At 48.8% G+C, this 26045-nt stretch overlaps 9 protein-coding genes across 9 annotated transcripts; 4 read left to right on the top strand and 5 right to left on the bottom strand.

Annotated features, from left to right (window-relative positions):
* Nucleotides 1–240: 240 nt before the first annotated feature.
* Nucleotides 241–3627, top strand: EV420DRAFT_1619466 (uncharacterized protein; the record flags this gene model as incomplete). The annotated part of the gene is given in 12 exon segments (XM_060475476.1): nt 241–313; nt 333–456; nt 577–928; nt 1018–1086; nt 1112–1483; nt 1535–2051; nt 2102–2444; nt 2503–2782; nt 2838–3028; nt 3065–3080; nt 3306–3530; nt 3565–3627. 12 exon segments carry the CDS (start codon nt 241–243, stop codon nt 3625–3627), a joined length of 2625 nt encoding a protein of 874 aa, XP_060332830.1.
* Nucleotides 3628–3822: 195 nt separating this feature from the next.
* EV420DRAFT_1619467 (SWIB/MDM2 domain-containing protein) lies at nt 3823–4767 on the top strand (the record flags this gene model as incomplete). Its single annotated transcript, XM_060475477.1, has 4 exons — nt 3823–3981; nt 4040–4431; nt 4490–4684; nt 4743–4767. 4 exons carry the CDS (start codon nt 3823–3825, stop codon nt 4765–4767), a joined length of 771 nt encoding a protein of 256 aa, XP_060332831.1.
* Nucleotides 4768–5662: 895 nt separating this feature from the next.
* EV420DRAFT_1667673 (uncharacterized protein) lies at nt 5663–7241 on the bottom strand (the record flags this gene model as incomplete). The annotated part of the gene is made up of 2 exons (XM_060479002.1): nt 5663–6982; nt 7038–7241. 2 exons carry the CDS (start codon nt 7239–7241, stop codon nt 6146–6148), a joined length of 1041 nt encoding a protein of 346 aa, XP_060332832.1. The 3' UTR covers nt 5663–6145.
* Nucleotides 7242–7434: 193 nt separating this feature from the next.
* EV420DRAFT_1529251 (uncharacterized protein) lies at nt 7435–8342 on the bottom strand. The gene has a single exon (XM_060472539.1). It carries the CDS (start codon nt 8241–8243, stop codon nt 7863–7865), a length of 381 nt encoding a protein of 126 aa, XP_060332833.1. The 5' UTR covers nt 8244–8342; the 3' UTR covers nt 7435–7862.
* A 2249-nt stretch (nt 8343–10591) lies between these two features.
* Nucleotides 10592–13466, bottom strand: EV420DRAFT_1529255 (L-Aspartase-like protein). Its single transcript, XM_060472540.1, has 10 exons — nt 13171–13466; nt 12623–13116; nt 12251–12567; nt 11975–12176; nt 11845–11915; nt 11667–11819; nt 11586–11614; nt 11439–11530; nt 10867–11387; nt 10592–10792 (listed from the first exon to the last, which is right to left on the bottom strand). Exons 1-10 carry the CDS (start codon nt 13371–13373, stop codon nt 10742–10744), a joined length of 2133 nt encoding a protein of 710 aa, XP_060332834.1. The 5' UTR covers nt 13374–13466; the 3' UTR covers nt 10592–10741.
* An 888-nt stretch (nt 13467–14354) lies between these two features.
* Nucleotides 14355–16562, bottom strand: EV420DRAFT_167104 (uncharacterized protein). The gene is made up of 4 exons (XM_060479061.1): nt 16028–16562; nt 15802–15976; nt 14640–15752; nt 14355–14588 (listed from the first exon to the last, which is right to left on the bottom strand). The coding sequence occupies exons 1-3, from the start codon at nt 16135–16137 to the stop codon at nt 14652–14654; spliced, it is 1386 nt and encodes a 461-aa protein (XP_060332835.1). The 5' UTR covers nt 16138–16562; the 3' UTR covers nt 14355–14588; nt 14640–14651.
* EV420DRAFT_1619469 (Fcf1-domain-containing protein) lies at nt 16555–17393 on the top strand (the record flags this gene model as incomplete). The annotated part of the gene is made up of 6 exons (XM_060475478.1): nt 16555–16557; nt 16615–16682; nt 16732–16797; nt 16850–16998; nt 17044–17116; nt 17168–17393. 6 exons carry the CDS (start codon nt 16555–16557, stop codon nt 17391–17393), a joined length of 585 nt encoding a protein of 194 aa, XP_060332836.1.
* A 1142-nt stretch (nt 17394–18535) lies between these two features.
* EV420DRAFT_1619470 (translation initiation factor eIF 4e-like domain-containing protein) lies at nt 18536–20195 on the top strand (the record flags this gene model as incomplete). The annotated part of the gene is made up of 12 exons (XM_060475479.1): nt 18536–18643; nt 18694–18732; nt 18791–18875; nt 18931–18965; nt 19016–19102; nt 19143–19210; nt 19265–19317; nt 19375–19517; nt 19569–19641; nt 19697–19734; nt 19790–19837; nt 19881–20195. 12 exons carry the CDS (start codon nt 18536–18538, stop codon nt 20193–20195), a joined length of 1092 nt encoding a protein of 363 aa, XP_060332837.1.
* A 111-nt stretch (nt 20196–20306) lies between these two features.
* EV420DRAFT_167278 (uncharacterized protein) lies at nt 20307–25369 on the bottom strand. Its single transcript, XM_060479092.1, has 5 exons — nt 24770–25369; nt 23973–24716; nt 23237–23925; nt 21790–23180; nt 20307–21737 (listed from the first exon to the last, which is right to left on the bottom strand). The coding sequence occupies exons 1-5, from the start codon at nt 25134–25136 to the stop codon at nt 20345–20347; spliced, it is 4584 nt and encodes a 1527-aa protein (XP_060332838.1). The 5' UTR covers nt 25137–25369; the 3' UTR covers nt 20307–20344.
* Nucleotides 25370–26045: the final 676 nt, after the last annotated feature.

The raw sequence follows: 26045 nt of genomic DNA on the forward strand, positions 1-26045 counted from the left end.
CACAACTTCCTGCAATTTTCGAGAGAAAGAAATGAACCAGCGAAAGAAAATAATTTAATTTTCAATTTATCTGATAAGATGATGGCCTGCCGACGCCACGTGATAACTACGTGTAATGCGACACCGGAAGTCCCTACGTACTCTTCCTCTGCCTTTCACACTTACACGTTCACCAGGGAGGTGCATATACCCACCTTGTTCTGGCCCTTGCTATCACGGTTCTCTTGACTACGGATCACTATGAAGACACGGCCGACGAAGAGGGCAAGAAAGGCGACCTGGCTCGCGTTCGGTCTAGGTAGCACTAGCTGCGGTGTCCGCCTCTGCCCAAGACTCGAACAATCAGGTGGAGGAAACATTAACTACCGACATCTCTCCTGTGGCTACTGGTATGGATGGCGTAAATTCTGATGCTGCTGTGAGTCCGTATCCCCATTCTTGTGGCTGGAGTTCTAAGTCATTCTAGGGCGCGTCCGCGTCGTCGCATGAGCTAGGTCAGGCAGCTGCAGAAGGTGAGCGCTACTTGATTCCTCTGTTTTTATCCCAGCCTTACGATTATACTATTTCAGCGGTGAGGGCCTATAAACAAGCTATGCATACCCTCACAGCACTAGCAGCTCATCCTTCCCCATACGAATCCTTACATTCAACACCGCGTGATTCCAATTCTAAATCCATATTCTCCTCATTTCTTCCCAATCTTCAAGGGCAAGGGCCGATAGGGAGTGCCGTCCGGATATTAGGTCGAATTCAACAGCAAATATTCCATGGTATACTTGGCGGAGATAGAGACGGAATCCCGTTTCCAGGTTCACGGAGAAAAGAAGAGGAGATGCATCGAAAAGCAATCAAGGTCGTGGACTTATTGCAGCATTCCGCGGAACTGGGAAACATGGATGCGCTATATACCCTTGCCCAGATATCTCTGGTGGGTTACTCAGATTTTAATCCATGCAGTTCATAATCTGATCAAGTTATAGGCTTCCTCCTACATCGCACTTCCCATCAAATCCAAAGCTTGCATACGACTCGTACACGACCCACGCATCCCTTACTGGCAACGCTTCTTCTCAGGCTTTTTTGGCAGTTTTTCTATGCAACAGGATATCAGGGCATCGTTCCCGTTGATCAAGCAAAAGCTCAGCTATATTACACCTTCGCAGCCAACGGTGGAGACAAGGGCGCACAAATGGCACTAGGATATCGGTATTGGAGTGGCATCGGCACATTGGAGGATTGCGACAGGGCTGTCGATTGGTATGAGCATTCTTCTGAGCAAGCCATGGCCAAGTTTCGCGCTGGCCCTCCTGGTGGTCTGACTCTACCGCTGACACCCACAAGACTCTCTGATCTTGATGGTGGCGTCTACGGACCCGGTGCTAGTGTAGCTTCTACTGGTTTAAACGCTAATCGGGCAGCTATAAGGGCTGGAGTATCTCGTGCCTCTGGAGAAACCTGGGAGGACATAATTGATTATTACCTTGTGAGCGTGGTGACTGTCTGTCTGCTTTTACACTGACAGTATCATAATTAGTTCAACGCTGATCGTGGTGAGACGGACTTCGCTTATAGACTCGGCAAAATTTACTATCAAGGCAGCATATATGCTAGCCCAGGCGGTATAGCTTCCGGGAGTGAAGGGGTCGGAGCTATAACCCGGGACTATGCACGCGCTAAACATTACTTTGAGCAAATTGTTCGACAAGTATGGCCCCGTGATCCACCCAACCCTCTTCAGCACAGGACAGCTGCACCATCTATCAAAGATGAAGGTGCACCAGTTGGTTATGCTTCTGCAAGCGCAGGTTATCTGGGGCGTATGTATCTTCGAGGCGAAGGTGTGAAGGCGGATCCCGCCATGGCTAGAATGTGGTTTGAGAGAGGCGCAGATTATTCTGATCGTGAATGCCACAACGGATTGGGAATCATCTGGAGAGATGCTTTGGTTCCTGGCACTAAACCAGACCTGAAGAAGGCGACGCAGTTCTTCACTGGGGCAGCAGGTCAAGAACTGGCAGAGGCGCAAGTCAATATGGCGAAATATCACTTTGGTCTAGTACATTCCCTCACTTTTGGAATTAGGCACTCATCGTGGACATAGATCATGGTGAACTTGGTCTAGCAACGACTTATTTTGAGACTGCAGTTCGTTTGGGTTCCCCGTTTGAGGCTTTCTACTACCTTGGCCAAATACATTCTGCGCAATCGAGAGCCCCTGGAATTCCTAAAAATGTAGCTTCCAGTTCGTGCGCAATGGCGGTTTCATTCCACAAACTAGTGTCTGAGCGAGGTGTATGGGATGATGATTTGCTACGGCACGCTGAGACCGCCTGGTTCTCAGGAACTGATCGGGGTAAAGAGGTTGCATTGCTGAAGTGGTGGATTGCTGCCGAGAGAGGCTCTGAGATTGCACAAAACAATCTTGCATACTGCTCTAGACCAAGGTTCGTAGTGTCAACAGGTGTAGTCCTCCACAGCAACTAATATCCCTTTAGATAAGAGTATTCTGCGGCTGACACGCTTTTCTCCAATGACAGCATCGAACGATACAGCACGCCTCGCTTTAACACAGTGGACCCGAGCTGCAGCACAAAGGAACGTGGATGCGTTGGTTAAAGTTGGCGACTATTACTATCACGGACTGGGAGTTCCCGAATATTCTGAATCAGTGCGGTTCGAGAAAGCAGCTCGGTATTATCAGTCCGCCGCGGACACTCAAATGAGTGCGTTGGCCATGTGGAATTTGGGTTGGATGTACGAAAATGGTGTGGGTGTTCCCCAAGTACGTGCCTCCATCAGATTGTCGCGGAAGTTGAACTTTGAATCACCTTGTACAGGATTTTCATCTCGCTAAGCGCCACTACGACTTGGCCTTGGAAACCAATTCTGAGGCGTACATCCCCATTGTTTTGTCTCTAGGAAAGCTGTATGTGCGTAGTATATGGCATACGCTCTTGGGCGGGACGGGTGGACTAAACCTCTGGTACGATGATGAAGATAGTGCGTGTAGCTCAAGATCCACTTTTCGGTGATAATATTAATCTCGGGTATTGCAGCCTCTCAGCCTAAGGAAGAAATGCGTGAAATAGACGAGGGTTCACGGCAGACGACACATGATCAAGCTCAGCCGGAGCAGCATGTGTACAGCGATGACGAAGAAGGACCTTGGTACTTAGGCAAAGCCAGAGAAGAGTTTGATCGTAGAAAAAATGACCAGGCGCGCGGGCATGGTGATGACGAGGATCCCATACAGGTTTGATTTTGCTGTAGCCGTTTGCTTTCTTTGCTAACTGTTACCTTCGAAGTGGGCCCGCGACCGTCGAAATGCCGAAGAACGCGACAGCGAGTTCGGGCCCGATGATTATTTTGAGGGTGGACTGCGAGAAGGAGCAGAGGATAATTTTTCGGAAACTATGCTGTTGATCCTGTTGTGTCTGACTGTATCCGTTCTTATTTATGTGAGAACGAGAATGGTCGACCGCATGCGGCGGGATCAACAGGGCCGTGATCAAGATGGGCAACGGGCCGGAGTCGCAGAAGGAGGCAATGATGCTGCTCGTGCAGCTAATGGGGCGTTTCCACCGCCAGGGAGATCCAGCGCGAGACGAGTGGGTGATTCTTCGCTGATTTTTTCGGAGAGCATGTGTAAAATACTTGTGTGAATAGCACCGAAACTTAAAGGCAATTCCAAACATTAGCATACACACGTGCCACGTGTGCCGTGGCTGCCGCCGCAGACAGACAGACGCGCTCATCCAGCGACGGTATTATTCTATTCACTATTCTATTCCACTGGACACTCTACTCTGCGAAAATCCTTTCATGGCGTATGATTTCCCTGCCTTGGCTCCTCTCGTTCGGCAAATACTGTCTGCACCGGGAACGGACCTCACGACGATCAGCGCAAAACGAGTCCGACGGCAATTACTTGAATTGGACAACTCGTTATCCGCAGAATTTCTGAAAGAATACAAGGACGATGTGAACGCAATAATTACCTGTCGAATACGACCGTATTAGCGCAAATCTTCAACGAGAGGGAAGTGATGAATCACAGGAAGAGGAGCCGCCACGAAGTCAGGATGGAAACTCTGAAGGGGAAGGAGAGGATAACGGGGAAGATGAGATGGAAGTGGATTCACTGCCAGTGACCAAGAAGAAGAGCTCGTCGAAGAAGGCGCGCGCACTCAGCGATGCAGAGCTGGCACGCCAGCTTTCCAGCGAGATCAATGGGCGCTCCCGGAGAAGTACTGGCGGCGGCAAAGGAGCGCGAATTGGCGCTCCTAAACGCAGTGGTCGGTCCAGGAAGAGCGCGGCAACAGTGGACTCAGATGCTGACAGTGAGCTCGAAGGCGGTGGCAAAAAGTCCAGGAAGAAGTCAGCCAGTGGCGGTGCTGCTAAGGGAGGATTCGCCAAAGAATATGCACTGAGGTACAGCTATTTTTTCCCCTTGGATACTGACGCGTGTTCTAATCTGCCATCCGCAAAGTGTACCTCTCGCCGCAGTTCTTGATGTAGATAAGCTCTCACGGCCTCAAGTCGTCAAACAGCTATGGGTTTACATCAAGAGCAACGCCCTACAGAATCCGTCTAACAAGCGCGAGATTTTGTGTGACGAAAAGCTGAGGGCTGTCTTCAGTGTGGACAAAATTGACATGTTCAGAATGAACAAAGTCCTCGGACAGTAAGCATTCTCAGCGGTGCAGCTGATAGGTCTGCTAATTGCCGTATCCCAATTACAGACATCTTCATGAAAATGAAGCGTAGCTTTCATGATTCAGCAGTATCAGGACGACAAATACATCTCCATCATCATTATATTCGCAATCATACACACCATTCTTCCTTCCGCTCATTAGCATTTCTATCCCCATTCTCAGATTCTACTCACGTACATCACGCGCTCTTCCTGTACCACTTTCTGAAAATTCGTATACCTGTCGGACTAGAATGTTCTCGTTCCGCGCACATTGTGAGTATAGCACCAAACATTGAGTCATATTTTTATTCATAATGTGGAACATAACAGATACGGGGTTTTTCAGTTGTTCAAACTCAGCATTGTTCTACGCCATAATATTAAATATATTATATTCGAGAAACCCTCGTTGAAGCTGTATCCCTTGACCAATTAGGCTAGCTTCTCTGGTTCACACTGGCTTCGAAATGTTCTATCTCATCTCATCGATATCGGCTACCCCTTGTTCGCCGTAGATGCTGGACCCGGCCAAATAGGTGTTGACTGCGTTGACAGTTTTTGCTACTTTGGGGCTTCACGCGTTTCCGCGTTTCCCTTTTCGAGGCGCAGCTTCCTTTCCGACGACCCTTAGTCTTGTGGTTATGTCTCGATATCATGACTGATATAAATATGTCATCATATCGAGACATGAACAATAATGCATCGGTTAATGGTGTAATGGTTCAAGCTCAAGAATATGAGGTCTTGGCTACGGGAAGCTAGCGATGAAGAAGTTTATTGTCGACGAGCGTCCAATCGGCTGTAAATCTCATATTGTCAATCTTAGTTCACAGAGGTTAGTGAAAAGGTACAGTCAGACTTCGCATCTCGACTCCTAAAGACCCCGACGCGCACCATCCAGAGACTCGGGATGTAAGTAGGAATTATACGTGCTATTAGTATCACAGTCAAGGTATGTCTTCAGCATTAACCGAGTTAAGTGAGAAATAGAACTAACATACTTGTCGCAGTAAGGCTCATCTGCTGGGCGTCACAAGAAATTTCTTGATATCCAAGGATCTCGGAGTGCGAAGATCCTTACGGCAAATCCAAAATCTGAGTTCGAGAGGCCCAAGTAACGGAAGCTGGACATGAAACCATAGTGGTCTTCAAAGCCAGGCCCAAGCTAGGCCCTGTGAATCACTGGTCATACTAAGGGTCCGGCGGACGCGACTCGGACGGCGGACAAGGCCTAGCCAAGGACGTTAACATCAAACACACAAAAACAGACAAAACACGGAAATAGACATGTAGCGAAACTGAAAGCAACTTGGAAAACATTTCACAGCAAAAAAGACAGCTATCACTAGGTACTTGACACTAGAACCTCTGACCCACTCCTGACCCACGGGAGTCCATGCCCATTTTGGCCAGTGTTTTAGCCATCCCTCCTTTCTGACCTTCGGCCTAATTCAGCTCGGGGTGTAGCTCACGGCACGTTCGCTTGTGCCTCATCAGAGCGTCGGAACGCGACACTGACTTGCCACAAGCATCGCACTGTGTCTTTGCGTCGAGCGCGCGCCGCTGGTCGGGATCCATGTGTTCACGACAAAAATGTTGATGTCTCTTTCGATCGTTGGCCCGTTGGAACATCATACCGCAGTTCTCGAAGGTGCATGGAAAATCACCTGTTCCGCGGGGGCGATGGCGTTGAGACTTCTTAGGTTTGTCATTGAGACAAAAGTCCGAGTCGTCATCCGACACATCGTAATCTTTTTCGGGGCTCGAATAATTGCCCTTCGGCTTGCGCACCCTGCTGGCGCGACGAGGCAGAGGAAGGGTCTGTCGGGGTGAACGGACAGAGGTCGATAGGGGTGTGGATGGAAGACTGGACACATCAGAGTCCAGCTCAGGTGTACTGAGGGGGGTGCGCCGTGCGCGTTTAGGGGACCGAGTATTGGGTTTCGGCTCGTATTCGTCTTCTTCATCGGTCTCTTCTGAATAGTTGGCCATTTTCTTCGCACCGCGTGTGTAATGAGTGCGAAGCTGTTTCGTAGTGTGACCCGCATGTTCGTCCTCGGCAATGTTCGGCTGAACGCAAGGAGATGCAGGTAGAGAAAATGCTAAGGTTGAGCCAGACAAGGTAGTAGTTGGATCGATGGTCGTTGCAGGACTCGTCGCATCGGAATTGAACGATTCTCGGGGAGAGTTGACTGGAGACCAGGCTCCGTAGGAACTATACGCCTCTGGGTCGAAGGGCGACTCGGATGCAGGCGCGTCCGGGTAAGCGGCGCCATCGCAGATCTTGATTATCGTAGAATCAGTACAGTGCAAGGAGAGATCGTATTATGAGGCCTACCTCGTCGTATAATGTCTTTTCTACATCGAAGAAACCATCAGTCTGGTCGGAAAACAATAAGAGAGGCAGGGAGTCTTGAAGGCCCCTAAACACGATCATAAGACAGCCTGAAGAAAGAAGAGGAGGACAAGGACGTACTGCTCTCCGTCGGGAAAGGTGGAGGTAAGAAAAATCTGAATCGTATTCTGCCAAGACAAACGACATGGGGGGGTTGTGTACTACGACATCGGGAGACTTCCTGACACTTATATGCCATTGATCAGTATTGATCTATTTGCATCCGTGGACCCATCACGCAGGACTAATTCCTCGCTTGGTTTGACTCAGCTCAAATGATCATCTCTGATAGACGCCCGTAGTTCACAGAACATCTAATACGCGGCTTTTCACCGGGTAGCCAAGGCGTGGACTGGTTCGGAGAAGCATAATTAAATTGTCATGGAAAGAACAAGTGACAGACTCTAAACAAGATAAAGTCATGCTATTACGACAAAGGGAACAAGGGATATGGTCGATAGCCCGTGTACCCCGTAAGATCAATCGCGGATATGACAAAAAACTTGAACATTGACAAATTGGAACAAAGGTCTAACGGGATATTCGCTTTCCTGGGTAGCCTTCTGGGTTTCAGAGTTCGGCGATAGTGCGAACTGTGCACCCAAAGTTATCGAATTATCACAAGTAATTTTTCGGGGGGAAAGCAGGATGATGAGGAGGTCTGCCAAGTTCAGAGTCACAGAAGATGGATCCAACAGCATGCAGGTCGTAACTGCCACATGATGAATGCGGTAGCTTCGATACGATTTCATGGACCTCGCAGCACGTCTATTTTGGAAATCTTTTACGAGAGTCGGTCGCTAGCCGTTCGAGCTCAGCGAAGTTGCACGAAGGGCGCCGAAAATATGTGCCCTTTACCCTGATAATCAGAACACGCGCAAAAACAGGACATTCTGATAGGGTCGATAGAAGTATATTCCGGTTCGACCGTAAGTTCCTCGCAAGGTGGTTCAGTTCTCCTTTCGACAATTGGATATACACGAGTGCTCTGTAATTCCAAAGCATTGCTACAACGTGCTCGCCACCTTGCCAGAGTGACGGTCCCAGGAACATACCCCGAGCCCGTACTCGATTTGGGGAGGGCCCGAGCGAAATCCAATAAACAGCAAGAGTCACGCTAGATACAGAAGCTCCCAGGGTCCGTAACATGCGACTAAGATCCGTGGGTGCCAATGACTCGCTAGATAGGTGCGGCTGCCTGCAGGCGAGAATCACAAGTACTGATGGACCATGGTGTCAATTGCTGAGTTGAATCGGGCCGAGTTCTTTCGTTGACAGCGTGGTATTGACGACCCACCTTGACGTCATCCGATTTGATGTTGAACTCAAGTCGAACAAGAGAGCCTGAGAGTTCTGCTCAGGATAGATATTAAGGTGGTAATGTATAAGAGGACTCAATTCTAATATTGGAGGCTGCAGAAGCTAGAATTTTGGACCATTCTATGAAAAACGGTTCATTTCTACGGTTCCGATGCTTATGATCGAACCGCCCATCCATCGTCGGGGTCAGTTCAGGCGCCCAACCAGCTGATATCTAGCTGCGTGTAAGTCCAGGGATAACATTCCATCAGTAAGCGTCTGTACAACCGTGCCGTGGCACTTGCTTCTAAAGTTCAACCAAACTGAATTTACTGGTCGTAGCCACCGGTGAGCAAGATAAAATTGCAAGACAATGTGGATTTTCTACTACAGCGTTTTTTATGGTGCCACTAATATCATCACCTCGGAAGCGAGCTCTCTTTTTTATGTCGGAGCCAAACATAGAATAATGATTTTTGGATTTTGATCGCCACCACTCTCTCAGTCTTAGATATCTTACGGTCGCCCCCTAAGGCATAAATTCGTTGCAGAACTACGTACTCTCACCACTCTCCACCCCCGACCGATCCGCAGACCTTAGTCGCCTGCTGCCGCCACGCACCGCCCGCCTCGCCGAGCCTGAGGCATGTACCACACCGCTAGTGTCCTTCACAACTCTGGAGGCCAAATGAATCGATAAACAGACCTACTGTGATGCTAAACGCTGTGGGAGAAGATAGTTGATATGGTTGTAGGTAAGTTTCCACTCGCTAACAGCCCCAGCATCCCTAGAAATCAGGCAACTATTCTCATGCACATTCTATCTCTTTTCCAAACCATACACTTCCTCCACGATGTACATCTATTCTACCAGAGCTGAGCTCAACAAGGCTGCCACCCGACCCCAGGCTGAAGAAAATACTACTGGATCCACAATATGTTGACTATGGAGACTCCTATCAATCTGCACAAGTATTATATGGCTAACGACACCACTTTTTGCTGGTGCCACCAACGACCTCCACGGGAACGATTTTTGCTCGATATTCGGATAAGCCGTCGGGGACCCCAAGGAAAATGCGCCGTCCGGTATCTAATCCGTTTCTACGGCAATTCAGTTGAACAGAATGCCTAACAGGCCTACAGTCATGCCACCTCGTTCATGAAGCCTCTCTGTGATCCTTCGTTACTATCCTCAGCTTGCCACCAACTTTCTAGTGTTTTTCTTACTCTACAACAAGGTCTTGGGTGCGCTTCGCGGTGTAGCCAGAGCGCCAGATTCAATAAGTACTACGGAAATATCTTTACTGGTTAGCATCACGAAATCGGCTGTCACCACTGGGGAATCCGATCAATTGGACCTCACTTGTGGCGCAATTTTTTTACAAAAATTTCCAGGGCGCGAACTTCCAGAAATCGAGGTACCTGTTTGTAGATGACACTGTTGAATCTGGGACCCCAGGCGTTGAGGTTTCTGAGCTAAGAGTCAGCCTGAAGATGTAGATCACTCTTACCCAGTCATCGATCGCCGTTCAGGCACATATCATTCTGTTTTTGGTAGTAGTCATTCACCATTATGATTTTCAATATAACTCAGAACCCTGCGAGTACCGTGCGTAGCGCGGCTGTCAGAACGAAGCCAGAAAGATAATATGTATGCGTCGGTAAAAACCGAACTTATTACTTAGCGCAAACTAGAAAACAAGCCACCAAAGGAAGAGAAAAATGACAATATACATATGTTCATTGTTCACCCGTTGAGATCCAGCTTGATTTAATGTAAAAACAGCATTTCCGACTTTCAAAACGATACAGTAAGAGCGAAGGGGATGCAAAGCCATAAATTGGCGAGGACGACGCAGAAAAAGTTATCGGGAACCATAAAATTTGCAGTGGCTGCTAAGTCTAGTTGCTTGGAGCATCTCATAAGATTGGAATCTCAGATGTTGGCCGATTCCACTCGCTGTGATGGTAACTATTTTGTTAGAAATAAGCGTATTCAAGGTTTTTCGCTCCGACATTTTTCTCCCGAGTACATATACTTTGACATAGGAATGTAGATTACCGAATTTCCAAGATATTGTCACTAAGGAAACATTATTTTTCATTCGTCTAGGGTGCATTGAGGATTGTAAAAGGCGACAGGGAAGCCTTTATGATTCATTAATTATCACAATGACTCACGAGAGATTAAAGTGCCTTGGAATCTTGATGATTATTCTTATTAAGATCTATGTACTTCTACACTTCTAGTAAATACTCGAGTATTTACTATTACTGTCGCAGCTCTCCAAGATGAAGTATATATACAATGCGATTATGTATGATGTAATATTGAGATAATAAATTTATGATAACATGCCTACAACGAGTGATTGAAGTTTTCCATCCCGGATAGCCTAAGAATAATCTTATCAGTCTTTGTTCGCAACTGATTACAGTCCAGAAACTCACCTTCATGAATCAAAGAGACATTCTGCCCAACTGTCACTTCGTCTATACCATGCCCATTAATGAAACGGTGGTAATTTTCAGATCCATGCATCCGGATACCAAGAGTGATACGGACGAACTCGTACAAGGGACGAGTCTTCTTCAAATGTCTGCTTGCTGGTGCAGCACCTCGCTCGCCTGAGAGATATGAGCGACGCAGTTGATCCAGGAGCGTTGTTGCTCTTGATGCGACACGGGAGCGGAACAAAGGAATGGATGTTAGCGCAGATCCAGCAGTCGAGGAGTCAGAAATGAAGGTGCACGACGTGAAGAAGTCGACAAGGACTGTGGTGCTGGAGGCGGCGACTTTCTTCATCCGTTCCGCGGCATCCATCGTTGTTGTATGATCGAGGGCGTCGATCAGGGCCTTCCGTACTTTAGATGTAACGGAGGTAAGGTCGGAGTGGGATAGTACGGGGGCAAATAGATCGACAAGTTCCTCCTTTACGATATTTGAGATCCCATCTATCAGCTCTTGTCGGAGGGCTCGTAGATCCAGAGCTGTTCAAGATATTAAATTGTGGTTACGAAGCGATCTGATAGATTGCGTACCTTGACAGATAACATAGATATACGACGACATTAATATCGACAAGACCTCAAGTGAATTGATGGTAGCACGACCAGAGATCAGAGCAAGCGAACTTAATTTCAAGTCAGTACACTGTGTTTCAGAAATGAATTGAGAGTAAGACTCACTTCACAGCTTGGTTATGCATCTCTGCGGACTGGATGTGGGTTGAAACGGGGTTTGCGAGGTAGCCGAGTTCTGCTACATACGCAGGCTGTGGCGATGTCGATGCCCTTAGCATGATAGTCCAGAGACGGATCCGTAGCAGCCAAGGAAGGCGGCAAGCCACGGTTCATCGAAGGATCCATGAGTTCCGCGCATTGTGCAAAGAGGATCTTGCCAAGATGATGGAGGCTAAGACGCTGTCTTTTCCATGGCATTAGTGACAGCCATAGCTTGGAAGTTCCCACCATGGTGGATGGTACCCGTTTCTCCGTCGGACAAAGGATTATCAGTGGCTGAAGAAATTGATATGTTAAAAATAGCGGCGGGTTATCATAAACCAACCCCTACGTACTCGAATTACATTCCCGCGTTATTGTTTCGAGAGATGCCAACAGATCTTCAACTTGGGGACCAATAAACTGGGGAGCGGTTCGCAGAGGATAGCGGTCCTGTCGAAGAGTGCCCTCGTCTTCCTTGATGGTCACTTCTTCTTCATGTGTAGCGGCGAACTCGCTACCTTCCAAAAGGTCCCACATAATCTTGGCAGATTCCACCTGCAGACATATTAGTTCTCGGATCGCGTAAGAGTGATATATAACATGCCTGTCCGGGGATGAGGGCGTGCAACAGCGTGAATAAAGGGATCAAATGATGCTCGGGTCCCGGCGAGAGCCTCCACACCCATGGCCGTACAAACCTGCGCGAGCAAAGTGAGATGCAAAGCATCATTGAGAGCCAACGAGGCAACGGAGGCGGAAAAGGCGGTCCCGTTCAAGATGCCTAGCGGTTCTTTCGAAGCTAGCGGCAACGGCTCGATGTTGTGCGCCTTGAGTGCATCAATGGATGGAGTAATTTTACGAGATCCAAATGTAGCCGGGCCATCGAACACGCGGATAGACGGATTACCAATAAGAGTACCGGCGATATAAGAAAGAGGCGAGAGGTCTACAACAGAAGGTGTCAGTAATGAAAAAACCCGGGTTACCATCGGAATACATACCTCCGGAGGCAGATATACTCCCGCGAAGAGGAACAACGGGTGTGATATTGCAGTCGAGAAGCTGCTTCATCTTTTCGATGAGTTCCCACCGGACACCGGAATGTCCACGAATGAGGGAATTCATGCGTATCAGGATAGCTCCACGGACCCAGGACTCAGGCATCGTGGTTGAGCCCATGGGATCGAGAAGAGGAAGCGCGTCGAGGGGTTGCGTCGATGACGGGAGGACACCGCTGTGTTGCATCTGGAGGAGACTGTGCCCTAGGACGAGAGGAAGGTCTGTGCGCGTGTCAGCGCTGCCACCAAAGCCGGTGGAGACACCGTAGACACTAATCCCGCTGTCAACTTTGTCTGCAATAATATTGCGACTCTTCTCGACGCGCTTCTTGACTTCAGGAGACTGGGTTAGTTGCACGGAAGCCTGATACCGGGACGCTGCGGTGACCGCAGCAATAGATAGTGTCTGTCCGTCGATGGTAACCGATTTTCCATTCCTAAATCGCGATATGAGAAATTGTTAAGACAAAGAGGACGTTCGATGTACTCACTTGTAAGATTCGAGGTCTTTGAAGGATTGGACGAATTTCGAAAGCAAGGTAGCGGTAGGTAGTGAGGAAGGAGCGATTGGATATTCTGCGATGGTGTTCACAGGTGAGGTATTGAGCATGACGACTTTACGGTCAAGAAGTCCAGGAGGAGGGGCAGAAGACATGCGTCGGGGAGCGGTGCGAGTTTCGGAGAGAATAGCCATAGCGAATTAGAATAAGTAGAATTAGGTGACAAGGTAAGAATAATTCTATGTCAAAGAGATGATGAAGAGAGAACTGGACTGTTGGTGCGAAGATGATCCCAAGTCATCACCAACACGTCCTTTAAATATGGGTCCAGTGATAGATAATGATTCGATCATCGCTTCACATATAGATCCGTGGTCTAACCTCCGGTTCTGAATTATCATCGCATTCGGTTCCTGCCCCGGACGATACGTAGTGGTAGATCATCAGTTTCATCAGCCGTTTCAACCAATAACGGCAAAGAAGGCCCGCCATCATCCCACCATAGGACAAGAATGACTGCAGTGTAGATTGGCATCGCTTAGAAGCCAAATTTATAGAAGCTATTGATGATTGGGGTGAAAGATTGAGGGAAGAACTTTGGTGGAACCCAGAAACACATACCGAAAGATACCGGTAAAATTTTTAGCAAAGTCGCCGCTCCGTGAATTTATAATCGAGTGCACAGCTTCGTCAAGTTGATGGAAAACCCGACTTCTGACTCATGTAGCATATTCCTCCGATCTTCGTGGGCCTTGACGCAGCAAAATGGCCTATTTGTCTCGATCCGCTTTGAAAACATAGACAGGTACATCAACAAACATCCCCAAGGGCCGAGACAGCACAGCACGTTGTTGCGAAATGAACTTGACTGCTGTCATTCTGCATTCCTGATAATGATGTACGAGTGTCAGAAATGCGGAACATCATGAATGTCGAGCTTTGAAGTATAGGGAAGATGAAGCTTGAGAAACAGATGCTTTGCGAAGCGAGGTGATATGATTGTTAAATGCATTCTGATAATTCAGGACGACCGACCGGGGGCCGCCCGCATAAAACGGAAGCCTCCCTACGGCAAATGTATCCACCGTTTGTTAGGATATGTATCTAGATAAAGGCGCCTGAATAGATAGCTATCAGCTGATACACTCTAACCAATGGGAGGGAAAGCGTTTACCTGGTTAGTACCGCATGCCGTAGTAATGTTATATTGGGAGTGCTAACCAAGGAACAAGCCATCCCATTTAAGCTAAGAAAGAAATGTAAATGTGAAAAACGAACAAATCAAAGAACCCAGATAAATGTAAGATATACAATGATACAGAAAGACAGAGAAAATGGCAATGTAGAAGATACATGTATAAAAACAAAGCAATGCGAGGACAGCATTTAGACGGGTAAAACTTGATCGGCTGGTGAAGGACTATGAGCGGAAGAAAGACAGCCAAGCGTATGATGCGTACCTTAAAACGATGTCAGGCGGTGGTAGCGCGATTCTTATTAGCGTTAGCCTTATCCCGCGACTGTTGGACATTGCGTTTTCCACAAGCATATGTACGTTCGTGGCGTATGCGCGCATCAGACCGGGAAAGATCAATGCCGCATATTGTACACTTCACGTTGTCCGACTGCTCCTGGTAGTCGGGGTGTGCACCTGATGCACGGATATGACGAGTAACGTCATTCTTCCTCGTAAAAGTCTTGGTGCATCCCGGTATGGTACACCTGAACCGTTCAGTAATCTTTCGCTTCTTTGAGGTTTTGTTGGAAGGCTTGATCTTCCGCTTCTTGGGCGCGGTATCGTCATCCAATTCATCGTATTCGTCGTCGACCTGATGCTCATCCTCGGACGGAAGTTCATCTATGGTTTGGACGACAGGATGCGGTTCGGCTTGTTCCTGTTCATATTCACTGTCGTCATCGATGTCATCCTCCGATTCCAGCTGCTGGACTTTCTTTGTGGCGATACGCGCACGGGTAGCGGCACGACGGGATGAACTTGATCGACTCGATGTCGGTGAAAGCCCAGACTTTGGTGAAAGCCTAGCTGTTGTTTTAGGTACCTGTATCGCAACCTGCGGTTTATTATCGCGCGGATTCGATGAGCCGGCTGGAGTGATGATACGTGGTGCACGGACAGAAGGAGAACAGTTGGAATCTGGTTCATTTGTGACGTTTTGCGAAGTGTCTGCAGGATCAGATGATTCCTGACTATCGTAAAACATGGTTTGATATCGGGGAGCGTCTGAAGGAGTCTTTGGGTTATCATGGTCATCACTGCTAGTATCCTCCTCTTCGGGGTCGGCAGAGCGTTGTTCTGCTTCCCAGTTGACAGAACTGGGACGTCCTTGTTGCCTGAACTTCCAACCGGGACTCTGAGGGGAGTCTCCGTCGTCAGAGTAGTCGGATTCAGTGTCCACATCACCAGACTCAATGTGCATGGAAGAGAAAGACGATAATTCAGACGAGTTCTCTGTCCGAAGGGGATTAGACCTCTCAGAACTTGCGCGAGGCTCAGATGGAGGTGGAGAAGGAGGGTAGTAGCGAAAGGGAGGTATGTCTGCAAGTATTTCCTCCTGCAGACGCGTTAGAAGCCGGTAGCGGAGCCGAAGACAAGGCACAGACCTTCCCCCTGATACCCATGGGTTCGGTGACATACATCTTGGTAGGCATGAGTTTCGGTATGGATTCCTTGTCTGTATTGTACCAGACGAGACCCATGGCAGGGGTAGTTGGGGACGAAGGGTCCTTGGGTACGATCCTTGGATCCACAGGATGTGTAGGCCATGGGCTCCAAGTGCTATAGGACGTCAATGAGCATTAAAGGCAGGAGGAAGGGCACGCGACTTACCCTACTTCAGCGACGGCCGGGCTGCTGACGACGACGAGGGCATCGTCGACGGTTGCTGAAGGGGGAATAGACATGGACGGGTGATGAGCCACAAAGGCCTGGGAGAGCATCGTGGGTTGATCATATACGCGGTTTGCGGTTGTTTTGTTTTGGAATTATGTGAAGCGCCGTCCGTGGCGCCGCGCCACAAAAAGTTATCCACAGACGGTAGCTTGCGCCACGACCGATATCCTTCCGTCCCTCACCTGGCTTCCCTGTTTCCCTTTGGGACAGCAGGCTTGTTCGTAGCTCGCTGGACAGTGGTCACGTTCACGAACCGCAACGTGTCTTGCTCGGATATCACCAAGCCGTGCAGGGACAGAATTAATACAGTGTCGCCACGACCATCTTCGAAAACAGTCCAATCTTTTCGGAATGAGTTGATCAATCAAGAGGTTGCATGTGCCAAACGGAAAGATAGTGGCGTCGAGGCACGTGACTACGGTTCCTTAATTTTCTCTTCCTTCCCCGTCTGCATCACAACCGCCATGGTCAGTATAAACTCTTGCTCGCTCTCTTCCTTTCATCGGCTCACAGAATGTTCACAGGGAAAGGCAAAGAAAACGAGGAAATTCGCAGCCGTAAAGCGCATGATCAGTCCCAAGGACATTCGCTTGTGAGTTCGGAACACCGAGGCACTTGACCGCATTTCACAAATTCTTCAGAAAAGAAAATCAGGCGAAACAACAGAAAAAGGAAGAAGAGGCAAAGGCAAAAGCCGTTCGACGGGTGTACGTCTGTCTCGGTCCCGCTGCATTCTTGATCCTAACAAATGATGAATAGTGCACCTGTTGCCTCGTCCTTGTTCCTGGCCCATAACACTGCGCTAGTCCCCCCTTATCGCGTCCTCATAGATACCAATTTCATCAATTTCTCTCTCCAAAACAAACTCGAACTCGTTAGTGGAATGATGGACTGCCTATATGCCAAATGTACGTCCCTGCCGTCCTCGCTAAACATCTACTCACTTTCCCCAGGTATACCTTGCGTCACTGACTGTGTTATGGCCGAGCTGGAGAAACTTGGTCACAAGTACCGTGTCGCTCTTCGGTGCGTCTCCTTTAGTCGTTAGCAGCACATTGCATTCTTACGCCGATAAAGCGTCGCTCGTGACCCCCGATTTGAGCGTTTACGCTGTACACACCCCGGAACCTATGCCGACGACTGTTTAGTGCAACGAGTTACTTCCCACAAATGCTACGTCGTGGCGACGTGCGATCGCGAACTCCGGCGGCGTATTCGTCAAATACCAGGCATTCCACTCATGTATATTGTTCGGAGGAAGTACGCCATTGAGAGATTGCCCGACCAGGGTGCGCCGACTTGACCGGGATCCCATCTGTTTCGTCGTTATTGTATTGTATCATTAAATGTGCGTCATATTTGCTGCTTCCGTCTGTAAAATTATCGCTTACCTATTCACTTGCTAAGGTTTTCTATCACGCAGCATACTAGTTAGATTGTTTCTATTTCGGTCCATTCACTGTTTGCTGAACCTTGATTCATGTTCCGGCCTCCCAACCTGGTAGTTTATTCACTTTCCCACAGACAACGAGGCAGAGCCGACCGGGAAGACTAGAAAAACAAACATAAGCAGGGATGCATTTGGAGGATCCTGATCTCCGTTGGTGTCGTAACCAGCAATATTCTATCCTCATATTAGTTTCGCTTCAGTGTCACCCTTCCATTCATCGAACTCTGCGTTGTGAGGGTCCATGCTTGCGGGCGCCGTAGTTGCAAGTCGAGTGTACAGCTCTCACCACACCACTCGAACGCCACACCAAGGTAGCGAGGGTTGGACGGCAGCGATATTTCTCCGCAAAGCCCTGCTTTAGCCCGATAGTCCACTTTCATACCGACTATTTGGTGTTACATGTATCAAAATTGATAATCGATGATCACAACTATCCGCAACTGGAGTTTACAACGCTTAGTGGAACGTAAGTCTTGTCCCGAAATCATGCTTCCTGAAAACTGCAATAACTAGAGAAACTCTATTGGGTGCGCCACACGTCTACCGTGGCCTGCGGTAGTTCATTTTCTGGCAAGTCTTAATTTGGGGGTGTCGTTTCGTACTGCCTATTTCACACTTTCAACTCCGAAAACAGATTAGGCCTGCTCGTTCGGGAATCTATAAACAAAGATTAATAACACGATGTGGCTGACGGCTAAGGAATATTACTATCCGACCATCATTGAGAAGGTGGCCCGTGTGGTTGTGCTCCTTGGTTATCGCCATGGTCTTGTCTAATCGAAAATGTGGCGCGTTTAGCGCGTGAAAGTACGGCTTTCCGCGTCTACCGGTGAAACGTTGGCTCCGAGATATATTCAGCGTGATTAGAAAAATCCAAAGATGTTCATCATCAATATTTTGTGAAATACTTCAGATTTCGCGTCTGAGACTCACGTGGCCTATGTCACGACTCACGCGCCAAGTTCCCACGAATCACCGCCTCTTTTCAATCCACCATGACTTCCACCGAGCTCAGACAAGAAGATTCCATGCCCTCAAAGAATCCTTATGCTTGGTCCAAGACCTCAGAGCCTGAAATCAGCCTAGACCACTTCCTAACAAAGGTCTGTGAAGCTGGAAAACGCGTCCAATAGGGTTCCTGAACGCGCCACAGTATCGACCCTCAATGGTTCGAGACGACGGCACGAAGCCGGTAAGCGTGAACGGGTACATAAGTCGATTACTTTTTGAAATAATGCGCGTATGTGTAGTGGTTATGGGTCCGGGCCCGTGAGCCGTCAGAAGATAGTACTATGGAAGGTGAAACTGCTGCAATTGCTGAGGCAACTGTCGTATGTGCGTGTATATCTCTTCGTTAGTTGCATGTTGGCGTTGATGTATGGACATTCAGTGGAGGAAGCTACGGAGAAGGTTCAAAGCATCCAGGTAAGTACCATACTGAGAGCACCCGGATTATTCATGGTTTGAACCCGAAGAACGACGCGTCAATACCTGTTCGATCCAACAAGAAAACAGGGGCTAAGAGCAAGAAAGAAGTTCGAGAGCAGGCAAGTCTTTCTCCTGTAGTTCATGTCTTGGCGAGCTGGAATTCTGCTCGTCTAGGTTCAAGCAGGAGCCGCCGAGAAATTGAAGGATATCGCGATCAAAAATGGCTATACTTGCGGCAAATGGTAGGTGTCGTGATTGACCAAGTGTCTCGTATTTTATGTTTTATGTTTTCCCAGGCTCGTGTTCGCATCATCAGAAAAGGTTGATTCAATATGGTCGGGCGTCGCTAGTCCGTTTATCCCAAAGCCTGCGCATCTTTTACACATGCTAACATCAATGTGTACAGGGTCCCTTGTCGATGGCCCTCTCTCAACAACCACGGCATTTTGCGCTAAAGTGGCGACATGTCCGGCTGACGAAAAGCCCAACCATCAGCATGTCCTGTGCATCTACATGCCTAACGTATATGATAAAGATGCAGTAACAGAAGTCTGAGAACCTTTCCCCATTTATCGGATATCTCACATGAGAACGCAACAGGTTATGAAGATCTTGCTGCGCCATCATGGATTAAATCTTAGTGGCGTCAAAACAGATTTATACACGGACCTAAGTACCTGCCCTTTCAATCTGTTGGATCTCAACACTGATAGTCGGACTTTTGTTAGACATTGATAGTAAACACCCTTCTGGAATCCCTTCCACAGTGAGTTCACATTTCTTTCCCGACTTTTTGCTATCGTTAACTCTTTCATGTGCAGATCTGGAAAGCTACGTCGTTGATGAAGGACACCGAAATCAAGGGAGGTGTCATGGCGTCTTGTCCGGCTTGCGAATCTTACTGTGAAACAGGAGTTACGCGATGCATTTTTCAATGAACTCGCAGCGAGACCTAAAGATTCTGCTCCGCCTCCCGCGTCGAAGGAGCCAGAGAAGAGTTCAGAGACAGCCCAACCTGATGATGAAAAGCCCAAGCCCAAGCCTAAAACGAAACTCAAGAAAAAGATGCAAGTTGAAGATGCTTTTGCCTCTGACAACGACGAGGAAGACGCCAGAGAAGAGGAAAAAAGAAAAGTGGAGCTCAAAAAGAAATTGGCCAAGGCACGGAAACGAGATGATAGCGACGACGAAGAAGAGAAGCCCAAGAAAAAGACGGCCAAGATATAAATGCATTGGCGAAGCTGTTAAGCGCTATAAACATGATCTACTATTTACTTATGAGGATGATGCTGTGAAATAAAGATCAAGTTTAAACTACACTAAAATACAGTGAACAGATGCATGCAAAGGTGTCCAAAGGGTGGTGGATACAATCGTTAATGGGTGTCGCTCAGACGACCCTTCAACTTCTTGAAACGCCTGCCCTCTTCCTCGTCCGCGCGCACATCAGTCCGAGCTCTCTTCAAACCCTTCGCCAGCCCAGCTTTTGGACGATGGTCAAACGGCAATTCACTTCCCGACAGGTCTGAATCCTCTTCCTCGGGCACGGGCACAACAGGCGCAGAAATATACGCTATTGGTTTCAATGACCGTTTCGTCGGGCCTTTGGGCTTTGTGCGAGATATACTGGCAGAAGATGGAGTATCGGCGGACGTTTTTTGACGTTTAGCAGGACGTGGAGCAGGTTCAGCGTGCGACTCGACCGTGGAGAGAGATATAGAGGATTCATATCCATCATCTTCCTTCTTCACCACAATCCCCGACGGTGTCGCCGAGACGGCAGAGGCGGCAGATACCGGCGGCCGTATTGAAGATGATGGTGAACGGTCGCTCGAAGGGCGAGGGGAATTACTAGATTCTCCTATGCGGTTGACAGTAAACCGATCTGCCTTTTTCTTCTGAACAAGCCTAGGATCTTCGCCCACTGCGCAGAGATAATAGACTTCCTGTTCCCGGAGGAGGTCCACGCCTACTAACTGACGCAAAACGCCGATTAGGTAAGGACTAAAATCCAGGTTCTCGATGTCTGGAACGACTCGACGACTTTCGTCGGTCGTGGCATCTCCATGATCTATAATTTCTTCGTCTTCCATGAGCTCAGCATCTCCCAAAGAACAACCTGGGACAAGGAAGGAAATGCGAGGTCCGTTTTCCACTTTGGGAAGGCTGATACGACGATAACGGCAATTGGACCGTGTCACAGGTGAGCTATAGTAAAGTGGTCGATCAAGAGATGAAGTTGAGGAAGCGCGAGAAGGTCCAGCGGTCGGAAGATGATGTCGATGACGAAGGCGAGGCTGGCTAGAATGTCCATGCAGTAGGGCCGGAGGGTAGTGAACGGGAGGGCGATGGTGCGCGTTAGTAGGCCTTGTAGGTGTTGGAGGTACCTGGGAAGTGGCGACTGAAGCTTCACTAGGCGTGGAAGACGATGCCCTGGACACGCTGCTCTTCCTTGAATATGTCAACAACTTCGCGGCCAAACCTCCTGGACTTGTCGTGTCTGAAGGAGCTGGAGATCCGTTTGGATCTTCTTTCTGTTTTCCCTTCCTTTTGCTGCTGAGCGTATGGGACAGACGTTTAGTGCTTGTTGATTTACGTTTCCGCTTAGTTGACGCAGACCCTTGCACATCACTCCGGTCAAGGGTGGGAGACTCTGGGTTCAGAATGTTTTGATCTTGGTATTTGGCAGAGCTAATTTCAGTCTTGATTACCACTTGAGGTATTTGTCGAGGTGTAATAGACGAAACACCATTTACTTTCTTTGGCGAACTGGAAATCCATGAGCGAACACTTTAAAATAGTAAAAAGAAAACACCGATACCTCTCGATGTCGGTTAAGTCTTCAATCGGGCTTAGCGGTCCAGTGAAAGCAGGATTATCGGGAAGACTGATGGATTGCAGAGGTGGTTTGCTATCCTTGAATGTTTGAACATCCGCCGAAATGGTGGGTATTTCAGATTCCACATGTGCGTCCACAGAGGGTTCCAGCATATCTTGTGAATCCGGAATGCCTTGGTTATCTGGCTCTAGCTCCCTGTCATTGGACGAAGAAGAGGTGTTTGACAGATCGTTTTCGTTTTCGTCTTCAGAGACTTCATCTGAGCCAGATTTGCCTAGGTATTGAGTAACACCAGGTGTAGACAGACTATAAGGGTACGGATCTGGTTGTAGAACAGACATTGCTCTGGCTCTGATGGTGGGAACAACATGTGACGGGCGCGTCAGCGACTCCCTTCGAGGCCGGAAAGAACTCGTCGAGTCAGAGGGCTTCATTCCGACTAGTGCATCCTGAGAATCCAATGTGATCTGTTCTCTCGCCGGATCAAGAACGGGGTCCATCTCCGGACCACGCTGGCTCTCCTTACCATCGTGCTGCGACGGACTCCGTACATCGTCAGATGTATCTCCTTCCGACGAGGGGGGTGTTGTCATAAGACCAGGCGGGCGACGCTTTGTATACGTGCGTGGAGTGAATAAGGGGGAAAACCCGGTTTGAATCTGTGGTTGTGTCGGGGGAGTATGAGGATCTGCGGGCGCCGGCGATCCTGAAGTGGCGGGAGGTGAAGACGCAATATCCGGAGGGGTAGGGGTGGGAGATGTATCGGTAGTAGTCTTTACATTAACTTCGATGTGAGGAGGTGATTGAGGTGAAACTTCGACGACCATGTCAGCATCCACTGTGTGAACTTTATCAATTGGAACTGAGGCATCAGCGGGACTCGTTGTGATATTGTCCGGCGGAGCTGATGAGCTATCATCAACTGGGGAGGGACTTTGTTCATCTGGAACTACGGCACCATCGTCGATTAACGTTGCTGTACTCTCGAGGGGTACCACGCTGTTATCGACGCGAACAACCGAGTTCTTGTCGACGCAAACATGTGAATCATCGCCGGCAGGAACTACTGAAAGTAATTCGAACGTGAGTCCCTCTTCGAAGGGAAGTGTCAGGCCTCCATGAGCCAAAGCGCCTGGACTATTGCCAATAGCGTCTGCTATACCATCATTCACAAGAGCTGTACAATTTTCCCTTGTGACGGTGACAAGACTTTCCTTCGCTGGACTTTCATCGGTGTCCATGGTTGGCTTCAACGCTACAGAGTTATCGTCAACGTCAATTGTTAAGACATCGCCGACGAGCGCTGTGATGCCATCGGACTGTGTTGGTGGGATGACAGTCGTATGATTGTTTTCATCGGCAGCAATGATATCCTGGAGATATGACGCTCGTTAATCCTGCACTGAGCACACAATCGCAATACTCCTACCTGATTCGAAATCTCTGCAGATACAACTACTTCTTGTCCACCATGATCATCATTCAGCTCAACAATGTCTGACGCTGCTTTTATATGTACTACCGCAGGTTCAGGAGCGACGGCGGAGATGTCGGCACCTACGAATTTATGATTTTCATCATAGCTGTCCATTGTGTCATGGTCCACAGCCTCTGTAACAAAGGAGGGTTCATGCTTCGCCTCCTGCGGCTCTGAGTCATCGCCGGTGCTCGTATCATCCAATATACTGTGTACTTGATTTAGCACAGGAGAAGTATCCTCTCTAGAGCTGGTGTGCTCTTCAGCTGGGGGTGTTGGGAGGAATGCAGGCCCTTCGGCGCCACGATCGCCTTCAGGAAGCTCTTTCAATTCTGGAGCAATGTCTGTGGGCACATCCTGTCTTTCAGCGGGTGAAAGCTCCGACTCGGAGGGCTGATGGTGTGTTAACCCTGCCACACACGCAACACCTGGACTGAGATGCTGGGGTGCCTCCAGTTCAGCAACGGCTAGAACCTCTGGAACTGGTAGAGGTTCGATAAATAGGTGAGGTGGGTTCGACCCGTGATCTAAATTTTGGTGATAAGCAGATACATGAAACGAATGGTGGTATACGCGACCTTCTCGAAGGTTTTGTTCTGGGCTCATAGGCACATTCTGGGAGCCTTGAACATCTGCACCATCTATAGCAATGAGGAAGAGTTAAGTTGTGACAAGACCATGTTCTCACCTCCACGATCAAGAATCGGATATGTTACAGGCTGCTCTGTCACTTCGACAGTCAATCCGTCTGCCTCCATCTCCAAATCCTCATACAAATCAAAGGTGATTTCCTCAGTGTTCACAAGCGAGACAGCGGTGAGCTCTTCGTGTTGCTTCACCGACATAGCAGGTTCGGGTGAACCAGCACGGATATTACTTTCGTCTACCTGACCATGCATGTCCTCAGCAGACAATGATAGGTCCTCGACATTGTCATTGCTGAGTTGCTCGAGATTAATACTGTGAGCCTTGACGTCATTATCGTTGGTAATGTTGTCAGGGTGCCGCTCATCAGGACGACGATTGGACACGTCCGCGCTTGAGTCTGATGTCATATCTTCCCCTTCATGCTCATCGGGACGGCTATTGAACTTCTTCGTGTTGCTGGAGTCGACATCGACTGATTCGGGATCGTACTGAATGTAAGACGCGTCTAATGACTGGGAGCGCGAATGACTGGCAGCTTCTGGAGATTTATCACGGATCAATTCGAACGCCATGATGTGTTCGTCCATCTCACGCTGTGGGGTGATAGAAGTGCTAGTGGCGTCGGCGTCTCCGAGCTTATGAGGATTGGGATGACTTTCGGGGTCCGGGAGATGATCCCCACCCTTGTAGAGATCATTCGCATACAGTTGTGGTCGAACCCAAGGATCGACGATTTCAACCGTTTCGTGCAAGGAAGGATAGTCCAATACAGTAGGAGGAAAAGCTGGACAAAAGGCATTGATCAAAAACACGCATGCTCACAGGCAATGTACGCACCTGTATCATCGTACAATGGTTGTTCGTCGTCGTCGTCAACGTCGTAGATCTCTGGAGACGCCACCACATCTTTATGTGCACCCTGGACCTGATCTTCCTCGTCGACATCCGCGTCGGAATCCCTTTCGCTGTCTCCCTGGGCCGGCGGCGAGCTTCCTTCCATGATAACCTCTTCGTCGGAAAGAAGCTCTATTACTTCCGGTTCATCCGATTTCTCGACGTAGTCTTCATCATCCGCATCGAGCACTTCATACTGAACTGGCGGCAGAGTAAGATTGGTCTGACCTCCACATGTCTGGTCGCTCCTCGTCCTCGTCGTCCTCGTGCACCTCATTTTTTTCTTCCAAATCAGATCCTGCCTCTTCATCGTAATTCACTTCATCTTCATACTCGACCTCCGCGTCTGCCTCGGCGTCGACACCTACTACATCCTGCTCGCCCTGTTCATGGCCATCCTGTTCATCCTGTTCATCCTGCTCATCCCATTCGCTGCCATCATCAATATCATCGACTACCCGTGCCAGCTCCTCCACCTGTGCCTCTTCATCTTCCGAATCCGAGGCAAGGTCGATAGGTTCTTCATAGCTGCCATTCCCGCGACTGGCAAAAAGTCCTGGACCTTCCCGTGGATCGCGGCCTTTACCTTTCCTACTGGCGCGTCGCGCCTTGAGCTCGGCGAAGGAGTCCTCAACATCTTCGTCGACTTCCTCGCTTTCGCTGGCCTGTTCAGCTTCAATATGACCGATAGAAGATTCATCTGACACAACCGGCGATTCCTCACGAAAATCATCGTCAATGTGACCCAAAGCGCGGCGGAGAGTTCCAGTAAGGTCATCAATCCACGCGTCGAACTGAGGTTTCGTGAATTTGTCGTACGGATTGTAGATTGGGGCTGGTTTGGTCCTTGTAGTGGTCGAGGTCAGAGAAGACCGAGTGGCGGAAGACGGATGCATTGTCGACCATGTGGCGCGTGGGGTAGACATCGTAGTGCGATATAGAAGGGCGTCGCGTCGCCACCGTGGTGAATGCACTGAGAGACCCTGAGGACTTGTCAATGTCAAGAGGTAAGAATCAAAGTCCGACTATACGGCCCTCTCCGGCTTCTATCTGAGCTTCAATTCAATTATTATGTCTTGGAAATTTTGTTACATTGCCATAAGCGGCAAATCCGCGACTTATTAGTAGTAGGGGCAACCATTCAGCATGCTTCGGGCAGGCGGCGTGCCTCCCTATCCTCAGAGCTTGTGGTAGAGAGCTGGTTGGAAGTAAGCCATTT

This window comes from Desarmillaria tabescens, assembly GCF_030435595.1.
Source record: "Desarmillaria tabescens strain CCBAS 213 chromosome Unknown EV420scaffold_11, whole genome shotgun sequence".
Taxonomy (NCBI): domain Eukaryota; kingdom Fungi; phylum Basidiomycota; class Agaricomycetes; order Agaricales; family Physalacriaceae; genus Desarmillaria; species Desarmillaria tabescens.